The sequence below is a fragment of the Engraulis encrasicolus genome, chromosome 7, assembly GCF_034702125.1.
Source record: "Engraulis encrasicolus isolate BLACKSEA-1 chromosome 7, IST_EnEncr_1.0, whole genome shotgun sequence".
Taxonomy (NCBI): domain Eukaryota; kingdom Metazoa; phylum Chordata; class Actinopteri; order Clupeiformes; family Engraulidae; genus Engraulis; species Engraulis encrasicolus.
The window spans coordinates 1830178-1852546 of NC_085863.1; the positions used below are offsets into that span (position 1 = coordinate 1830178).

The following is a 22369-nucleotide window of genomic DNA, read 5'->3' on the forward strand; positions in this document are numbered from 1 at the left end:
GGAGGGGAGGTGTCCACTGCACTGCACTGCACTACACTGCACGACACGACACGGCTAGTGGAGCGTTCCATTCTGCATCAGCCGTGGGGGGGTTCCTCAGTAGGCCACAATGCCAGGTCTACAGGACTCCTTTATGAACTCAGTAGCCCAGTAGCACTTCAATAGACTCACGCTGACCACCTCACATTCACATGCCTCCGTCTCTGTTTCACTCCGACTCTGACTCTGCACGGAGGAAAAGCCTAGTTTCGTCTTACCCGCCCGCTCGCCCCCTCGCCGACCCAGCCCTAAAAATAAAAGCTAATCCAATAATTTAGGTAACTTGTTGTGACAAGTGTGCGCCCATTTCGCAAGTGGCGATTAACACCTTGAAGTGTCTCATGCTGCCTCGAGTCATCTACCAGCTGATTATCACTCAGGCATAATACACATGAAACGGCTGAGAGGCGCCTCAGAAACGACAGCCACCACTGAGGCAATAAGAGAGTTTTACAATTTACATAGTCATGTCTGACGCAAAGAGAGAGTTTCACAAAGTTACAGTCAAGGCTGAGACAAAGAGAGAGAGAGTTTTACAATTTACACAGTCACGGCTGAGGCAAAGAGGAGTGTTTTTTCATGTGCACTGCAACTTTGTAAGACTGAGAGGTGCTTCTGCAACGACACAGTCAAAGAGAGAGTTTTACAAAGTTGCAGTGCCTGTCCTGTCAGCCTAGGCCTGGGTTGGCCTCCTCCCTCCTCCCTCTCCCCCCTCTCCCCCTCTCCCTCTCTCTCTCCCTCTCTCCCTCCCTACCTCCCTACCTCTGCTGTGCTGTGGGCCGGCCCAGCTGTCCCTTATAAGGGCATGTTATTCTATGGAAGTCAGCCTCATCCCCCAGTGATGTCAGCGTTCTGGGGAAGTGCTTGGCCAATCACGGAGTCCCTTCCAGTAAACACTGCCCCTCCCCCACCGCAGGGCACTAAACTGACTCAACTTTTTTAAAGCTGCTCTACCATTACTACTACACTACTGCTACTATTACAGCTGCTACTGTCTCTGCCATTACTACTACTGCTATAACTGCTGCTACTGTCTCTGCCATTACTACTACTACTATTACTGCTGCTACTGTGGCTACTACTACACTACTACTATTACTGCTGTTACTGTGGCTACTATTACTACTACTATTACTGCTGCTAAGTGGCTAATTCATATTCTGAGAGTAGTTGTATTCCAAGGTGACTGTGTAATATGTAGAGCCAGAAAAGAGCTTTCAAACAACACCACAGGCATCTTTTTGTGACTAACACTGACTGATATATTCAAGGCTGAATGTATAGTGTCCTACCCTCACATGTGAACCTTTCCTAGTCTGTTTCTCCCTTAATATTAGTGTCAGATTCAAACCAATGCAGTTCTGGGGTGCTACCTTGCTACTGAAAAGGCACACCAAGTATGATTGAAATCCGGGTCGGTCGGGTCCCAAAGTGTCTGATTTCACGTGAAATGACCCTAGTACTACTACAGCTGTTAGTGTGGCTACTATTACTACTACTACCATTACAGCTGCTACTGTCTCTGACATTACTATTACTACTATTACAACTGCTACTGTGGCTGCTATTACTACTACTAATATTGAAGCTGCTACTGTGGCTGCTCACCTAGACTTCTTTAAAAACTGCACTACCTATTACTACAACTGTTACTACCAGGGCTCTAAATTAACACTAGCCAACCGGCCAAATGCTAGTGACATTTGTTTGGCTGGTAGAAAAGATCAACTTGCTAGCCAATTTGACCCGTAAGTGAGTGTGTGTTTGGCTAGTAAGTGAACATCTATTAGCCATTTCGGCTGGTGATGGAAAACAGTTCATTTAGAGCCCTGGGTACTAGCATTACAGCTGCTGCACTAAACCTCTTCTAAGCTGCACCACTAAGCTTACTACTACTAGTGTAGTGTGTGCTCGTATGAATTTTCCGTGGTTTATATTAGTGTTTCTTGTGGGGTTTTGTTGTTTTTGATAGGCCTGACTGACACGTCTGGTACCAGCGAGTGAAATGCAAGTATTACAATTCCCTCATGAGGACAAATAAATCTCTAACTAACTAACTAACTATCCAACTACCTAACTACCTACCCAACTAGCTCACTACCTAACTAGCTAACTAACACTCCTGCTGCCCCCGCCGTTTGCCTGTAAGTTACTGCTTTAAAGGGACAGTTTGGTCAATTTCAACATGCAGTTGTAATGCTCACACTACCCTGGACTTGTCAGTGCCTGAGATTTTTTTTTTTCTTCTTCAGCCGTTTCCGAGATCCTGGTCATTGTAATGGGGGCAGCTCTTTGTTTACATTTCAAAAAAACATTTTTATTTATTCCCAAAAACATCCAAAAGGTTATAAAACATCAGCAGACAACTAGCAAACAGCAGTACCTTTTGGGAAAATATTTGGAGTTGGCCTAGGTTTCATTTTTAAAAAATGTAAACAAACGCTGCCCCCATTAGAATTGCTCATATCTCGGAAAGGGCTGAGCCGAAAAATGTGGCATCACCAGGTACTGACAAGTCAAGGGTAGCGTGAGCAAAACAACTGCATGTTGAAATTGACCAAACTGTCCCTTTAAAGCTGCATTGCTACTACTACTATGGCTGCTGGTCTGTACTTCCTTCACTCCCATGTCTTTCCTGCTACCACTCTCTGCTGCAAACACAGAGTCCTCCAGAGCTGTATATCTCACTAGTGGTGTTACATTGTGCTTTGACAATTGTTATGGCTGAATAGCAGCGGTTCCAAAATACAGTGAATTTGTATTTGCATGTTTTCAGAAAAGGGGAAGACGACACAGCGAGGTGCCCCCTCACCCCTGCCAACGCACACACACACACACACACGCACACGCACACACGCGCACACACGCGCACACACGGATACGCGCACACGCGCACACACACACACACGTACGTACACGTACGTACACACGTACGTACACGTACGTACACACACGTACACACACGTACACACACGTACACACACGTACACACACGTACGCACACACACACGCATGCACGCACGCACACACACACACTTCATTAGCATGTTCAGAGGCCAGGGCAAAAGTCAGTTGGGGCCTTGCCACATACACACTTTGAAAACCAACGGCTATTCTTTTTTTAGTCACTGTGTGCGCGCGTGCGTGTGTGTGTATGTTTGTGATTTTTTCGGGGGGTGTGTGTATATGCAAATGAGCTTTAGAGTTCTGAAAACACTTCTTCTAATCCCAACCCAGTTATGATAATTTGGGGATAATCTTCAGTGCTAACGTGTACATTTGGTGGAATAATTCCGGAGTCTTAATGTTCCTGTTGTATAAACATAACATAACCAGCGGCTAATGTGTTCATTTGTTATAGAGAAACAACACTCACATATGTGAATACTTTTGATGCAGATCTACAAGTGTGCCCAACACAGTGCTTTATAAAGCCAATAAAGGAAACCATTCTGGATCAAACTGCTGTGAATGAGGCTACTGACTTATTATCCGATTTCATACAAGCCATTAAGCCAGCTCAACATGTTTACTCTAGAAAAGAACACTCACTAATACACCTGTACATAAGGTGGGGGTTGTTACTAATAATTCTGAACATTTCTCCTTGGCGTAGGGTAGGGCTTCACACTGGCACCTGTCAACCGGCCAAATGCTGGTAAAACTTGGTTGTGGCTAGTAACAATTACAGTGCCAGTAGCCAATTTGGCAGGTAGCTTATTCTAGGTTGTGACATATCAGAATAGCATATATTCTGCATTTTACGTCTTGTGTATCAATTGTTTCTATTTAAGTTCAAGAAAAAGCTCAGTTACTCAGTTTCTATTTGATTGATTTATTTCCATGTAGAAAGCAATGCACTCATCTGATTGCTTTAACTTAACACCTTCTTCTGAGGTTAGATGAACAGCGTCATGATAAAGACAAAAATAATAATTTCAAATTTGTGGCTAGTAGAATAGCTGGATGGCTAGTGACTCAGGAAAACCACTAGCCACATGGCAGGCAAGCAACAAAGTTAGTGTCAAGCCCTGGCGTAGGGTAGGGGGTTGCCTTGGGAAGGGGCCAGCATGGCCATGTAAGCCATCGCTCTACACCAGGTGAGAGGAGCCCTTCTTCATTCGAAGGACCACTTCAAATGTTCAAGTCCTCCAAGGGCCGTACTATTAACACAATACTAGGATTTCCCCTTTAGGCACTTTAGGCCTGTATTGAAGGTGGCCATCTTTACAACCAACCCCACCTCCACTAGGTCTCCTAGGAATATAAAACTCAATTGTATTGCAAATGTTATTTCGAAGATTGCTTTGCACAACATGCCATATGTCATGTAAAACTGCATAGATTTCCCACTCCTGCATTACACCGCGACCCCAGCAGAGTTGAGAATGTTAAGCTGAATTTAATACAGAGGGCGGAGAGAGGGCGGAGAGGGGGTGGAGAGGGGGCGGAGAGAGGGCGGAGAGAGGGCGGAGAGAGGGCCCAGACCGCACGCCTGCCCTTCAAGTGCCCCACTGTTCTGAGAATGGCACACAAATGCACTGCATGTGTTTTATATGGTGGAATTGGGCTCTTTTCTTTTGCATTTGCGTAGACAGAACAGAAGTGCTGTTGCTACACTTGGCAACGCTAAGCCCTGTCCAGACTCCAGACCAAACCCATCCCTCACTCTAACCTGTCAGTTAAGACCTTTTTGCAATATTAGGCTAATTCTTAACAAACATTGACAACAAAAGTAACAACTTCATTTTAAAAACCCGACAAAACGCCAGCTGGTGAAACGGTTTCCAGGCTGACGTGCTGCTCCTCATCCTTAGGATCAGACCCCTCCCTTGACTTGCCTTTTGTCGATTGAGATGCCATAACAGTAGGCAAGGGTTACCCACGTTATAACAAATTCCGTTTAATAGCAGTAATACGAATTAAAATAATAATTGTCAAGATGGAATGTCGGTTTACGCAGCCATTCCCTAGCGCGTCACGTGACTCCAATCAGACCCCTCCCTAACCAATTTCAGTTGCCCTTAACAAAACAACCAACAAATTGCCCCCCCCCCAAAAGGACAAAATGCCGGCTGGTAAAAATGTTTCCACGTTGCTCCTTATTCGGCATCTCATGTTGCCATGTTGCAGAGAGGGGAGCAGTGCAGTGCAGTGCAGTGCCGCATGTTGCACTTTGAGACGTGGGTGAACTTTGCCCCCAGCAAACATGCACGACTCCAATATGACCCTTCCTTCCTGCGTTGGCGAGCATGCACTATGCCCAATAAAATAAACACACACGGCTCGCTGGCCACTCAAACACTGGGTTACCTGCCAGTGCTGTTGACCATGCACTCGGCTATGCTTCATAAACACACACTTATGAACAAACACAAGGGATTCAACAGTGGACCAAATATGGGCTTTTCTGCCAGCGTTATTGTTGACCCAGGGTGTCTGCAGGTTTTAACAAGTGAAATTTTAGACTTTTTTAGACCTTTTTTAGACCATCATGGGCAAAATTTTAGACCTTCGCGGAGTATTAAAAAATGAAATAAAGCCAGATTGTGGTCAATTGACACACGCGCGCACACACACAGACCGACAGGGGGGGACAAAGGGGATAGTTGACCCGGGCCCTGAGAAAGAGGGCCCCCAGAATTGGGACCCAATTGTATTGTATTGATTGAGAGGGGGGCCCTTTCAGATGATTTAGTCCCGGGCCCGTTAAAAGCCGTCAGTGGCCCTGCACACACCACGCACGCACGCACGCACGCACGCACGCACGCACACACACACGCGCACACACACACACACACACACACACACACACACCTATGCATCTGAATGAATGCAATAGTGCATATTATAAGCATAAAGAGATCTGATCAAAAATGACCAGTGAGAAGGTGCAATGTTCGCTTTCACAATTTCAAGTGATCAAAGCCAGCAATTGTGAACAGCCTCTCTTTACATTGCACTGACTGAGGTTTTTAAATGTGAATAAGAATGCCATATGTGCAAGCCTATAATCAAGAGGACCTAACCAAGATAGAAGAACAGAAAATGAGCTAACACCACTACTGTACTGCCATAAAATGCTGCCATAAAATGACGTTTATTTGTTTCATCTATTGGAGGTGTCCAAAAGAACGTCTTATGGCAGTTAATACTAATAACAAAATAGTTCGAAATGTTGACCAACTCAGCCCTTGCCACTCAATCCAAAGATTCATGCCATATTCGTTTTAGGTGGGTTGTACCAGAGATCCTGCATGGCAGCTCAAGAGAGCGCGATGCGAGAAAGATTCTGTCACGGGATGAGAGTCGGTGCGCAGCTGGCTACGGTATTCAAAATCTAGCGCTCGTTTGATCTATATTTATTTTCAAGCAGCATAACGTGAAGCTAAATGGTGATCAATTCAGAAGCAGCAGACAAAGAAAACGCAAAACGGTGTTATAACAACTAAATTATCCATCGACAGAGCATATATCTTATCCATTGCATAATATGTTTCATGTGCTTTGACTCCTGAGGTCTTTCAAACATTGACGGACCTAGAGCTAATGAGAAGTGCATTTGACAGCACAAACGAAAAGTTTGTGCGTGAACATGACCGTAACAGCTCAAATGCCCACCAGTTTGCAAATTGCTACCACATAACCAGTACAAAATACCAAGGCATCAAACAGAATAGGCCTACAACAAAGGCACTTCCATGGGAATTCGACTGTTAACTCGCTCATAATTTCAGATTAGTCACACACACACCGTCGCTACTCTCTTTTGCTCGCACAGACACAATCAAGCTTCGCCAACTTTGAGGCTAACAACTACGCTAGACTGCTAAGCCACGGCCAACACCTGACTATTCCATCACCACCGCAAGGACTAAAAATCACTTCTTACCTGCAACGATTCACACGGGTGCTGACATATTCCCTTGGCTTGCACGGTCACATTTGTCTTCTGTTTTAAATCGACACCTTTCCTTCCAAATAGAAATCCGTTCTTTTTCAATGAGGTGGTGACTGACTTCCCTCATTAGTTAACTTCTTCCAGGTGTTTAAGACAGTCAAGAAGCCTAGTTATCTAATGTATGGCCACCGCAACGTCGCACAATGTCGTTTTTACAACGTCTAGATATAACACTACTAACGTGGGCTAGTAGTCAGAATAGAGAATCTTTGGTCAGACTGCGTGGTGGAAGGGGAGGAGGAGCTACAGTACATTTCCGTATCACATCTGTAGTTTTATTATTGTACGTTGCAAACAGCAACATGTCATGTAGAACTACACAGACCATAACTGCCACAATACCAGAAAAAAGCGGCGTGTAAAAGGACGTAAAATGAAAGCAAAACAGAACAAATAAACATTAATCCTTTGTCGATATTTTGCATTGAAACGTAGGTCTTAAATTACTCAAACTCAATTTTAGACTAAAGTGCAAAAAATCCCTATATTTTAGACTTTTTTAGGCCTAAAATGGATAATGTGTAATTTTAGACATTTTTAGACCCCGCGGACACCCTGTGACCATGTACTTGGCTATGAGCGTTATGCCCAAGACACACAGTTGAGATTTAAGAACAAAGATTTAACGGTGGGTCCAATATGGGCCTTTCTAACTGTGGAGCACATAGGAGCATAATGGGGACACATTAGTCTGGGTAAGCTTACAGGTGTGGTGTGCAGTCTGGGTAAGCTAAGCTTCCAGGTGTGGTGTGTAGTGGGACACATTAGTCTGGGTAAGCTTACAGGTGTGGTGTGCAGTCTGGGTAAGCTAAGCTTCCAGGTGTGGTGTGTAGTGGGAAAATACATTCTGGAGACTCAAACAAGGGCTTTCTGTTGGTTTTGAAATGAATGTGTGTCAGTTTACACAAACACAAAACACATTATTGCACACTGCAGTAAACATATACAGTGTTTCTCAACAGGGGTGCCGGGGCACCCTGGGGTGCCGCAGGCCCCCCTCAGGGGTGCCGGGGCGGAAACGTGGCGGATACATAAATTATGTAATATAATACATATTTTTCTAAATTGATAAATTAATGTTAGTCAGTGGAATCTTTCATCTGCCATTTATGCACAATAAAGTAAATATAGGAGCCCCAGTCAGCTGAAACTTTGAACGTAGGTCGTGTGACGTCTACAAATGTGTTACTTTTCTAAGCTTGTGTGGTATCGGATGCGGTGCCATGTTACGGCTTGTTGGTTTGGGGTGCCTTGAAAATGTTCATTAATTGAAAGGGTGCCTCGCCTAAAAAAAGGTTGAGAAACATAGCACACACTATGCCCAACTTACAGACAAAAAGGATGCAATGGTGATTAAAATGCGATCGGCATTTCTGGCGGTGTTGTAGAATGGAATTCCAACTGCTGTGTTCAGGTGTGATGTGATGTGGAGGGGAAATACATTTGTAAGTAAGTACACCCACACGTTACATCAGAATGATGCAACCCCACTCACAGTTACAACTAGGCTGGCTGCCTTCATGAAGTACACACAGTTACAACCAGGCTGGCTGACTTCATGAAGTACACACAGTTACAACAAGGCTGGCTGACTTCATGAAGTACACACAGTTACAACAAGGCTGGCTGCCTTCATGAAGTAGACACAGTTACAACAAGGCTGGCTGCCTGCCTGCACGGCGCTCCAGAGGACACTTTGACTGGAGAGCTGCTGGTGTACAATGCGTCACAATATCCTACTACTACTGCTGCTGCTGCTGCTGCTGCTGCTGCTACTACTACTACTGCTGTTACTCAGTGGAGAAAGTAGGCAGGTGCAGGCAGGTGCGCACAGGTGCGCAGCACCGGTATAAAATGTACAGCCAGTGCGCAGTACCGCTAAGAGAATAGGGTCATTAATGCTGGCCAAAAACCCACATTTGAAAATTCTATTAAAGGAGAAACATACAACCACACCATGCCATTTGAGTCAAGTGTCCTATGACGAGAAATTAGCTCAATATTAACCCGAAATAGTCATGCAGTGATATAGATCTGTAGCACAAAAGTTTATTATAATACAACAATAAAGCACCGGTAAGACAGTTACTACTAACTGCTGCTGCTGCTACCATTACTACTGCTTCTCTTACTCCTGCTACTTCACTATAACTTTTGCATGAAGGCCAATATAATTGAGTAATCCCATACTCATACAGCCACACACAGATGGGAAACACCAGGGGTGAATTTCTCAAAACCAAAGTTGCTAACTACAGTAGCTACTTTGCTGTTTTCAATGCATTTTCCCATTGGCAACTACCGAAGTTGCTAACAGGCTAACAACTTCTCTTTTGAGAAACTCACCCCAGTTATGTTTGGCCTGCGCTGCAACGGGGGAGTGTGCAATAATGAAACTGTAATATGAATGTTGCAATGGCGGCGTCATGTGAAATGTTACGAATGCCAAATGCCATCATGCTTCCTTTGCAATGCCCTTACAGGGGTTGGACAAAATAACTGAGACACCTGTCATTTTAGTGTGCGAAGTTTCATGGCTCAAGTGGAACACCCTTTTGGGCAAACTTCATTCATTTACACATTGCACCTGTAAAGTGAAGTGTGAAGGTTCAATTAGCAGGGTAAGAACACAGCTTTGCTCAAAACTGTGCAATTATGGGTGACATATCAGAGTTTAAAAAGTACACATTCTCGGTGTGCATGTAACTGTTGCATCTTTGACCGAGATAGCAAGTAGTTGTGATGTATGAAGAGCCACTGTATCCAAGGTAATGTCTGCATACCACCAAGAAGGATGAACCGCATCCAACAGGATTTACTGAGGATACCAGAGGAAGCTTCCTACACTAAAATGACAGGTGTCTCAGTTATGTTGTTCAACCCCTGTATGTCCTAATGTCCTTACTGTGCTCCTCCAATTCAGCCCCCCTGCACAGACCTCCACACACAGGTCAGCCATCCTGGACAGCACAGCAGGCCTGAAAGTGACAGGCCATCAGTGTGCTATGCTGTGCCGGACACAGGCGGACTACTTATAAAAACATCCTGCTCCATTCGGAGACTGGGGCCCATGTAGTCATATATACTGTAGGTAACACAGCTGTTTGGGAGTCTGAAACCCACTGCACATGTTGACACTGAGACCACAGAGATAACAAGACTATATATAGACACCATGTCAATGTCCAGAGAGAGAGAGAGAGAGAGAGAGAGAGAGAGAGAGAGAGAGAGAGAGAGAGAGAGAGAGAGAGAGAGAGAGAGAGAGAGAGAGAGAGAGAGAGAGAGAGAGAGAGAAAGAGAGAGAGAGAGACTATACTCACAGACTAAGCCAAGACATTTAACATGTTATAGACATTTGATTTTGTGATGATGTCTTCCCATACCCATCTCAATGCCTTTAGAAAAATACCTGGAGCCACAGGACGGGGGCAGGCCTCAAAGTAACACTGGGACTCAAGGAGCTCATAGCACAAAGCCATCTAATACGCCAGTGATTCCCAACCTATGGGACAGGTCCCACTGGTGGGCCCTGAAGGCATTCCAAGTGGGCCTTGAAATCATTTTCCAAAAATAATAATCATATTTTGGTGTGTGTTGTTGTTGTTGTTGATTTATTTGAGTTTTATTCTTAATTGGGTCAGAGATGGGCCCTGAACATTTTTGACAATTTCAAGTGGGCCTCAAGTTGAAACAGCTGGGAACCCCTGTAATACGCCATCCTGTCCCCATGCTCTCATAGCAAGACATGCACCCACATGGCGGATACGCAGCACCCAGATAGCCTAATGCTGAGCGGAAACCTCAGTCTCAGCACCTTGTGTGGAAAACATCAGATTCTGTCATTTGAGCTGAAAAATAGGTGCTTCAGTCAAACTGACAGCAGCTTTCAGTGATGACAAGATATCAATACATGTAGAACAAGAGACGTCTTCTTCAAGATATCAATACATGCAGCACAAGAGATGTCTTCTTCTACTTCAGTTGTAAAGAAACACAATGCACAGTTTAGGGTAGACTCAGCAACTTGATATCTGTAATATTGAACTCTTCAGTTCTCCCCCATTACACAGCTTATGAGATACATATCTACAGCCTTTATAGCTGAGGACATTCTCAGCTGCGGCACAATGACTTCAATAGCAAGCCCAGTTGTATTCGTTTAGCACAGTCCACTTCATACAGAAGAAGGTCATAAGAAAACAAGTTCAGCATATTTTTGCCTCATGGCAGGTGGTGAGGTCAGAGTTCCTGTGGAGCCACAGGGGTGAGGAAGGAAGAGCTCCAGTGGAAACCTCAGCTTCACATCTCAGAGCTACGGACATGGCCCAAAGACATAGTCACACATTACACACACTCACTACCTTACACTTTACTGACACTTTTATCCAAAGTGACTTAGTTATTATCGTACAGGGTATTGGTTACAGGCCCTGGAGCAGTATGGGGTTAGGTGCTCAAGGACTCCTCAGTCATGGGAAGAGATAGGGAGCGGAAGGGAGGTGGGATACGAACCTGCAACCCTCTGATCTAAAGCCTATTTCCTTAGCCACTAGGCCACACAAGCCAAACAGCAACATGCATAAAGTCATGGCTGGCTACAGCAGTCTTCAGAGTAAAGGGCTGGATGATGACAGTAACGCTGGAGGAAACGCGGGGTGTTAACGGAAGCTGCATGGGCATCGAGACCAGAGAGTCTGACGGGAACAAGTGGAACTCTCCAATACAGCAACAAGCCTCTTAGTCATCACTAGCCCAGTCTAGACACCATTAGTCAACATCACTACTCTCAACACACACACACACACACACACAGACACACACACACAGACACACACACACACACACACACACACAGACACACACACACACACACACACACACACACCTTAAATAAACCACCATTGAATTGTGTAGTCCTGTAGGATTCATCACAACAGTATTCAAGATAGCACATTATTCTGAGCTGAGTGAAGAGGCTACTCAAAACATGCATATTTTTCAGACCACACAGTTGAGTAGGTCCCGTCTCCAACTGAATGGGCAGAGTGAAAATGCTACTGAAACGTAGCTATTTCAGACCACACAGTTGAGTATCTCCAACTGAATAGAAAGGCCCAACTATGAACAATCACAGAACACACTACCAAACTATCAGCCCAACAAACAAGACAAGTTTGCATTCACACAATGTGATGCAATTTTCCAGCAACATCTGGCCACAATATGCCTTTATATACTTCAAATGTCATGAAAATCTATTTAAACTATAATGCTGAACTAAAGGGACAATCATGATATGGGTTTAGGCTGTGCTTCATCATAACATGTACATCCAGTAGTGAAGAGTTGCTACCTCATCTTCAAGTCGTCTAGGTAAGTAGGCATGCAGCTACTTGCTACAGAATGGAACTTCCTGGAGTTTCGCCATTTTGTTTCCTCAGTGTCAAAACTTATGAGACGCCTACAGCTGTCTGAACTTCCAAACAGCTTTAGCATGGAAACTCATGGCCATCAACTATTACAAGTAGCTTGAAACATTGATCGGTATCCTATTCCAATTCCGCATGGACTGACAAGGTTGCCTTCATGTTTTATCAGGCTTTTTTCTCCGACCAAAATAGAACAACATCTATGCAAAACTTATAGCAACACACTTCATTTACGAGCAGGAACAAAAACAATGCAGTAGAATGCATCAATGGCCATCTTTATCCAGAGTCAACGTGTTTATGTTTGCAGTAGTATTAAGGTGTGAAAACAGATTGTAGATGGGATTTGATTGTTGACAACGACAACAGTGATCAACGCCTGCGATACCGAGATGGTCATCATATAGCTTTATATTAAATTACCTATTGTCATTCAGCCAGATATCATTCTTGATATCGTCAATGAACCACTGAAATACGCATTATCAAGTAGGAAGATCCTTAGATCCCATACGTGAACATTCCGTTAGCTGCAACTTGTTTCCTGCTAGCTAGTAGCCAGTGTTACTTCACTGCTAAGCAATTCAAACATCACGAAGTTAACATTTGTCTTTTTAACGAATTATTCAGCGACAATAGCAAGGCCCATCACACACACGTTCCCATCAATTACTAAATTGTGACAAATGACAAGAATGTAGACCAGTGGAGGTTGATAAACACAACAACACAGGCGAAGGTGTCTGTGCTAGAGAGCTAATAAAGCTAACTACAGACTACTGTAACACACAGTTGTGGTCACTAACGGGTGTGTAGTTGATCCATGATCTAAATCTCCCTTTCCAGAGTAGACACCTATCCCTTTACCGTTAACCCCAATACCATACAATCATTTCAATATCAGCGATTGTTTGACCCAGTTAACAACACCAAGCGAGTGGACAGGTGAATTGGGCCCAAATACCTATGCTTGAAGCCCATAACAAGAAAACACATCGCGTTAGCTTCCTCTGATTCATCGCTAGTTATGGGAAGCATAATGGCTCTCAAGCTAGCTAATGTGGCTAACAAGCTAGCCTGCTAAATTAGCAAATCAATCCCACAAGCTAAGTTAGCAGCTTGATTAGGTGGTCATTCAGGTATTTACAAACGCGATGCACAAAGATGGTCATTTTGCTGCATGTATAGACAAATATAAAACAAATCTTAAAATAATTCCAAGTCGTCTTACCTCTTGTCTTCTTTTAGGCCCAAACCATTCTAGCTATTGGAAAGCCTTTCCCTTTGTCTTTCTTCACTTTCCAGTTTAGCAGATACACCTTCAGTAAAATGTCATCAACGATCCCTTAAAACATAAATAACGATAAAATGCTCACTGGGCTCCATCTCAAGTGAGCCATGAAGCGAGATGGCGTGTAATAATAGCCATTGTTTTGCCGGACACTTTCCCAACAAAACCTGAAGAATACAATCAAGAAGAGACTCAGTCGATTACAGCGACTGGGAGGTTGATTTCGATTCCTGAACTTGGTCACGTGACAACGACGCATACCACGGTACAGGAGCGCGCATCCCCTCGGAGCCCTCGCACGAGCGCAGGACTTGAGCGTTATCACATGTTTTCTTTATCACACATGAACACACGTGCGCTGTTATTTCTGCTTTTATGCTTGTCGCCACTGTAGTGAAGACGGCCATTGCAATCTTCAAGCCCCAGCACATTTTCAATGTGTTTCATAAGACTGTCATAGTTGCTTCCATCTTGCAATAAGCTTTTGTTTATTTCTGACTTTCTTTCTTTCTTTTAATAGCAAATGCAATTGTGTAAGTAGCCCACACACAGACACACAGACACAGACACACACACACACACACACACACACACACACACACACACACACACACACACACACACACACACACACACACACACACACACACACACACACACACACACACCACTACCAGGTCTAGGGGCCTAATGTACAAGGGGGGCCTGAATCCCCACTTCATGATGGTTGATATGTTCTCGTATGGTATTAAAATTAGAGATGCACCGGATCTTGATTTTTAGGATCCTGCCGGATACCGGATCCACTGCCTAAGATCCTGCCGGATCCGGAACCGGATACCGGATCCTACGAAAGGGTTGAAACACATAGCCTACTCACACACGTTAGCCCTTTTTATCACGTTGGCTCAAACTATTTTGACTGAAAAGCCTCGGCTACCGGATCCTGGATCCTGGAACCGGATCCGGATCCTGTGAAAAACCCTATTATCCTGCCGGATCCGGAACCGGATCTTGGATCTGGTGCATCTCTAATTAAAATTACACTTTAAGTTACCGATTTTCCCCCCAAAATGTCTTGTGGGAGGAACCCCCATATCCCCAACAGACTATCTCTTGGTTAAACATCTTGGTTAAACCACCGAATCTTTTTGTAATGGTCATGATGGAATGGAGGGGGCCCCTTTCTAGTTGTCTGGCCAGGGGCCCATGGTGTTATAATCAGTCCCTGACACACACACACACACACACACACACACACACACACACACACACACACACACACACACACACACACACACACACACACACACACACACACACACACACGGGGTGCACAGAAAATATTTATACAATGCATCGCATTGACTATTTTCAAAATATAGGCCTACTTCAATGATTCATGACAATGTATCACATTTATTCATGACAATCAATTGTTTAATAATAATTGTCCTGTTATTAAATACCAATGAGTCCAGTTGGTAATGAACGTGTCTTTACTGATAACAGACTGGTCTTCAACCCGCGGGCTGATAACCCCTGGCCCCCGGAACTGGACCGTAGACCCGCCCCTGTAATGATGTCATAACTGATAAGAAACAATCCACCACAATAATAAAATTCTATTTGTCACTAGGCATTAGTTCATTTTATTCAGTCGGTGGGTAATATTTCTGTTGTGATGGAAGCTCTCTCCCAGATGCTAAAATGCTTAGATGCAATGAATTGACTGATGAATGTTACACCTGACAGATGAGTTGTATTTTTACACATTTGCTGAAGTAAATATCACATTGCATCGTAACATGAATCGCAATGCATCCTCATAGAATCACATTGTGGCAGGTGTATCGTGATTTGGGACGCTTTGCCAATCCCTAACACACACGCACACGCACACGCACACACAGACACACACACACACACACACACACACACACACACACTCAGACACACACTCAGACACACACACACACACACACACACACACACACACACACACACACACACACACACACACACACACACACACACACACACACACTAACAAATGTAGGTTAATTGCAGTGAGGCTCTTGGAGGCTTTGCAAAGTGTTGTAACCAATCCACTCACATTGATTGGGCATAAATGGCAAAAACAGAACCGCAGTGGAATATTGCATATGGAGGACACACATCTAAATAAAAGAGTTAGGCCTATTTGTTTCCATTCAATTTGATACATTGTATATTTGAAACTTTGGCCCTTTTCAGACTTTTGTCTTTATATACGGCTCTGCCTTTTGTTTGTTTACAGCACCTCCTAGTGGATAAAGGAGGAACATGCCAAAGCAGTTACAGATGCAGTATGGCCTTAGTTACAAAGTACTGATGTTCTCAAAGCAGCATCTGAATATTGTAAAATATTTTGGAAATCTATTGTCATAATTACAAAAAATGATAGCGCAGTAATAATCCTGCCTAATTTGCAATGCATGAAATGGATTATTGCTATGCAATACATGTTTCTATTTGTAATGATTTAAGTGATGTTTAAAATCATTACAACTTTTCCTCTGCTAAGAAAGCAAACAATATGTGATGTCGCCAACCAAATAATGAATGAGTAGTTAGGTACACAGATTGCAATATTTCAGAACAACATTTATGTGACGAAGCAACAGAAGAGTATACAGTATACAAGTAGACCTAAAATCCCAGCCTCAAGGCAACTGCTTTTATTTTATGAACTGAACAGAGGCAGTATCATTTAAATTTTTTTTTTTAATATTCCAGCCTTTCAATATCCCAAGGACATCATGTACACTTTACTGTAGTCTACATTAACCAAAGCACCTTTCCTGATGAAGTCTTACACTGCAAAGGCAGCATGCAGTCCAGCATCTAGGGAGCTATAAGGGCTTCAGTCGATTACCTTAAAGGGGTATGCCACTATTTTGGAGCTTAACACAGTTAAAATCGTTGGCCAGGGTGGTAGTGTCTTATTTTTCATGTAAGCCGTTGTCTTGTTTTAAGACAAGTTAAAAGAGGGAGCATGTCGCTAAGCTAGTGAAAGTCAATGGATCCGTGTAGCATGTAGCAATGCTACACGGATCCATTGACTTTCACTAGCTTAGCGACATACTCCCTCTTCTAACTTGTCTTAAAGCAAGACAACGCTTAACATGAAAAATAAGACACTTTACCACCTTTATAAACCCCAGCCAACGATTTTAACTGTATTAAGCCCCAAAATAGTGGCATACCCCTTGCAAGGACACTTCAGCACGGTCAGACAGACCTGGCAGTAAACACTCACCCAACTCACAAATCTGACATCACCCAACATCATTTATTTTATTTTTTTTAAAGTGTCGTGTTTTCTCTATCAGATCAAACATGTAACCATTTTTGACCAATTATGGTTTTCCAAAAATACTTTCTCCTTATTCGGTCTTCAGTCTCCAGACTGGTGTATATGGCAAACAGACCACCCCAAGTAACAGGGTTGCCAGATGAAACTGATGATTTCCAGCCCAAATAATGCTCAAGACCCACCTGGAGGCAAAAATCCTCCCCAATATGAACTGGATTCTATTGATTCTAGGACGGGCATTGGAAATTAGCCTATGGCTACAAATGCTATGATACTTATCTGTTATGTTGTTGTACAGCCTACATGATGTGTATTTGTCCCTACTCAAATAAACCATAACTGATTTCTATGGCCATAAGTGTGCAGAAAAAACACCCAAATGTCCTTTTAACCCATTTTTACCCACAGACGCCCATCCTAAGCAGCCCAACTGGGCGGGAAACAGCTCCGTCTGGCAATACTGCAACAGAACACAGTCCTAGATTCTTGTGGACCACTTCAAGTAAGTTATATTTCCACATCGTGGCCTGGGTAACTCCTCAAACATACACTTCACCACATCTGTCTCTCTAGACTAGTGATGTGTCGGTCGCGACTCGCAAACCGTTCAGCTCTAAGAGCCGGCTCTTTGAAGTGAACGACCAGCTCTGCAATGGGAGCCGTTTTGGGTTTTAATTTACTTTGTATTTGGGTATGTTGAGTGATTAACGACTGATTATGATAAAAGTGTTTTTCATAAAGGCTTTCACACAGTATATACTGCCCACTACAGTGCTTCACAATGTCAATAATTTATTAATTATGTAAACATATATATAGGCAGCCGTTTGGGAGCCAAAAGAGCCAGCTCTCCATAGTAAGAAGAGCCAATAGAACCGCATCTGAAAGAAGAGCCAATAGAACCGCATCTGAAAGAAGAGCCAATAGAACCGCATCTCACAGAAGAGCCAATAGAACCGCATCTGAAAGAAGAGCCAATAGATACCATAGAGGTAGAAAATAACACTAGAGAGGACACAGTAATCTGTGACAGCACTGGGAAATGGCAGCTGGAGCTTCCCAACTTCCGTAGGTAGTGTAGGTACTTTCAGGCAATGCAAGTCAATGGAGAACACGCCCACCCCTGTCAAGAAATTAACTAAAACTCTGTAAATATGAAGTAACACTTTAATCAAAGACCAGATTTAAAATGTCAGGCTAAATATCTACTTAAATCATAAGAGTCGATAAAATACATTCAAAAATCAAATCATATCTTTTATGAACATAGTTAGCAACAAACTTCAACTATTGTCCTTGTATAGTGTGTTGATGGACATTTTCACATGATTGAGCCATTCTTGACAGAGATGAGCCTCGTTCTCCGTTAATTTCCATTTATCTGATCTACCTACAGATAATGGCCGCTACAGATTGCCGTAAAAAGGGGGCGGGGTCCTCTCTAGTGTTATTTTCTACCTCTATGATAGAACCGCATCTGAAAGAAGAGCCAATAGAACCGCATCTCAAAGAAGAGCCGAAAATCCCATCACTACTCTAGACACCTGGCCCATCAGCCTCAGGTTTCAAATTTGGAGAAAAAAAAAGAATCTAAGAAAAGTCAATCGTCATTCCATGTTTGTTTCCAACTGGACAGAGCAATCATACAAAACAATCAGGAGGTAAAAACCATATAGCTTTTATTTAAAAGGGAAAAACAAGATTCATTAAAACAAAAAGGGGAGGAGAAGTAAAGTAAGAGTCCTAAACGAGGAGCTCTCTCGACGTCTCTATGAACTGCAGTCAGCAGATGCAGCTCTCTAGACGTCTCTATGAACAGGCCAACAGCAGTCTAAACATGTGGAGCTCTCTAGACGTCTCTATGAAGAGGCCAACACTGCAGTCTAAACATGTGGAGCTCTCTAGACGTCTCTATGAACAGGCCAACAGCAGTCTAAACATGTGGAGCTCTCTAGACGTCTCTATGAAGAGGCCAACACTGCAGTCATCAGATGCCGTCCATTCATTTCAAAAACTGACTGAGAGCAGTATTACTATATCAATGGAAGTAAAGACTGTGCTTGTGATTATGCATCTCTGAAGTGCGATCAAATTGAATGCAGCGCAAATGCTCACTAAAAAGGTACAATACATTTTGTCATGTGCGAGGCATCAATTTTAAGCAGATCAAATCGGTGGTGCACAATCGCGAGCACACGCTTTCACCCACACACACACACACACACACACACACACACACACACACACACACACACACACACACACACACACACACACACACACACACACACACACAGGAAATGCAAAAGTTAGAAAGGAATCACGGTACTGTGTCCCTTTCACTATCCAACCTCGCATCCTCCTCTTTCGCTTGTGGCCTTGTGGTGCGAGGCAAGAGGTCATTGACTGTAGAAGTTTTATTCAACATCTCGTAACAGCACGATTCAAAAAGGAGATGTTCTCATTTGCCATGGAGATGCTGAAGAGGTAAAAGTCCTCCTAGCTGAATGGGCCGAAGTGGGTGTGGCCAGGGGTGAGTTTCTCAAAAGAGAAGTTGTTAGCCTGTTAGCAACTTCGGTAGTTGCCAATGGGAAAATGCATTGAAAACAGCAAAGTAGCTAATGTAGTTAGCAACTTTGGTTTTGAGAAACACACCCCAGGGCTGACAGCAGAGGGGAGGAGGCAGCAGGGTGTCAGTGAAGCACAAGGGCACAAGTAAAAGGAGAGGACTGGAGGTTAGGTATGGAAAGGGGGCTGGAGAGGGCTGGAGGTTAGGTATGGAAAGGGGGCCTCTGAGTCTCTCATTTCTTCTTTTTCTTCTTGACGGGCGGGCCCTCGTCTGAGCTGCTGCTGGACGAGTCTGAATCGGAGTCGGAGCTGGAGCTGCTGCTGGAGGACGAGGAGGAGGAGGAGGAGGAGGAGGAAGAGCTGTCGTCGCTGTCACTGCTGCTGTCGTCAGATGAGGAAGAGGAACTAGAGGAGGAGCTGCTGTCGGATGAAGACTCACTATCCGAACTGTCAGAGTCACTACTCACGCCAGTGGAGCTGTTCTGCTCTTTCTCCCTAGAGAGAGAGAGAGAGAGAGAGAGAGAGAGAGAGAGAGAGAGAGAGAGAGAGAGACAGACAGAGACAGAGAGAGAGAGGACAGAGAGAGAGAGAGAGAGAGAGAGAGACAGACAGAGACAGAGAGAGAGAGAGAGAGAGAGAGAGAGAGAGAGAGAGAGAGAGAGAGAGGTGTTGATGCCAAAGGTCAGCATTAGGAAAGTTTCAAATGAATACAATTTAAATGACTTGTCAAATGACATAAAAAGGTCTCATTACTTCTTTCTCCTCTTCTTTTTCTTTTTCTCTGTGACTTCTCCCACCTGCGGTCTGTAAGAAAGGAGAACAGAACAGTAAGGGAGTTGTACAAATCTCTTTCTCTCTCTCTCTCTCTCTCTCTCTCTCTCTCTCTCTTTCTCCTACTTACATGACATTAACTTGTTTGTTCTCCTCCTCCTTTATCTTCTTCTTCATCTCCGCGGTCCTGGAGGGTCGGTACAGGTATTTCCTCTTGCCTTTGCATTCGTACGTCCAGTGGCCCATCTCCAGACATTTCTGGCATTTCACATTCTGCTTGTTGGCTTCCCTGTTTCCACAGTCACATAAAGAGAGATAGAGAACAGAATACAATTAAACCGTTAAGACACATTATTATAAACACGCATTATAAATTTGCTGTTACCAGAATGGCCATGATCAAGTCGTAGTGCATTACCAAAGGCCCTGTGTTATGTCATAGTATTGCAGTACTAACTATTAGGGCTGGGTAAAATAATCGATTCAATCGATAATCGATCGATATCATTTAAAATTCACATAATCGATTCACAGGGCACAAAATCGATTTTTTTGCTCTTTTTCTTTTTGTTCTTTTTGTTTCATTTAGGTCTATGGAAAATACCCAGTAGGTATTAGTCAATTAGGCCTAGGCCTACTTATTACAAAATAGCAATCTGTTAACACTGTCAAGCCACAGCCCTTTGACATTTTTATATAAAAATAGGCAACAGCATCTTTTGGGGGAAATCCTTGCACCAAAAACGGAACGGATTGAATCGATTCGGAGTGAATCGAATTGAATCGAATCGAATCGTGATTAATCGATTCAAAGCCCTAAGAATCGAAATCGAATCGATACAGGAACACGGCTGCAATACCCAGCCCTACTAACTATGGTAGTTAACTTTTCAATGTATATTACAGCGTGCCACTGGAGTTAAGGTGTGCATTAAGGGGCTACACAGTGGTGTAGTCTACTTTTTTGTTGTGAGTATACTGTATATTCAGGGGTGATAGTGAAAAAAAATCCTGAGCCTAAACTTTTTCCCTGCTCTAACGACGACGACAAGATACTGCATAGTGACATAACGTAGGCCTATTTTGACACATTATTCCAACATGTAATAGCCTGTGTATGACCATTATTCAAGCCTGATGGTAGAAGAAAACCCTGAACCTGTAACACTTTCTGAGATGAGATTGACCTAATGGCTAATTGTTATCAATGTTTTAATTTTTGCAAACTCTGTCAAGCCTGCGATCAGGCATGGAGCCTGAATACTATCAGCCCTGTATATTTGAGCATATTGAGGTGGGTATACTGCATATATTTGTGCTATTCTAAATAATGGATCAATCAATTTTAGGTGGGTATACGAGTGAAATCTCTAAAATTATGAAGTGGGTATACTGTATACCTGTGTTCTACGTAGACTACTGCACCACTGGGGCTGCGCTACATACAGTACATCAAGTTCATATCCAGATCAACCATCTGAAGAAGATCATGGGACCAATATTTGTTATGTTAATTTCCTTTCCAAGGCTTCCCCTTCAGCATTACACTATTTACTTTAAACACTAACTTTCGGGAGCCGTCTATAGTGAACTCGCCCTTTTTCACCGAGAAGGGGAAAATAATGAAGTAAGTAGGAACAACTTCACAATGCCCACATTAGCCGTCCGCCTCGTTAGCCTACGAGCTGTTGCTTCTGTCTGTGTTTGAAAAGCGACAAGGTGAGCAACTTTCCAAACACCAAACTCTAGACATCTGTTCTCACTTAAGTAGACATTACTCAGCGGAGAAGAGAAATTAGGCAAATATAATAAATCATAGTTTTTCACTTACGCTAGCCGTCTAGCAATGAGCCGATGCATTGGAGTCGCCATGTTGACAAAGGTCCTTCTGCGGTCCTACAGATGCTGCAGGGTTGAAGATAGACGTGAGTATCGCCGCCTACTGGCTAAGC

At 43.5% G+C, this 22369-nt stretch overlaps 2 protein-coding genes across 5 annotated transcripts in view; both read right to left on the reverse strand.

The window, feature by feature from the left end:
• The window catches only part of aff4 (AF4/FMR2 family, member 4), a 58683-nt gene extending 44742 nt beyond the window's left edge, over positions 1–13941 (reverse strand). For all 4 annotated transcript variants that reach the window (XM_063202678.1, XM_063202677.1, XM_063202676.1 and 1 more), the window contains exon 1: positions 13661–13941. The gene's annotated coding sequence lies outside the window, so the exon portion shown is untranslated. The remainder of the gene's footprint in view (positions 1–13660) is intronic.
• Positions 13942–18740: 4799 nt separating this feature from the next.
• On the reverse strand, positions 18741–22369 carry zcchc10 (zinc finger, CCHC domain containing 10). The gene is made up of 4 exons (XM_063202288.1): positions 22249–22369; positions 20548–20706; positions 20400–20450; positions 18741–20141 (listed from the first exon to the last, which is right to left on the reverse strand). The coding sequence occupies exons 1-4, from the start codon at positions 22287–22289 to the stop codon at positions 19880–19882; spliced, it is 513 nt and encodes a 170-aa protein (XP_063058358.1). The 5' UTR covers positions 22290–22369; the 3' UTR covers positions 18741–19879.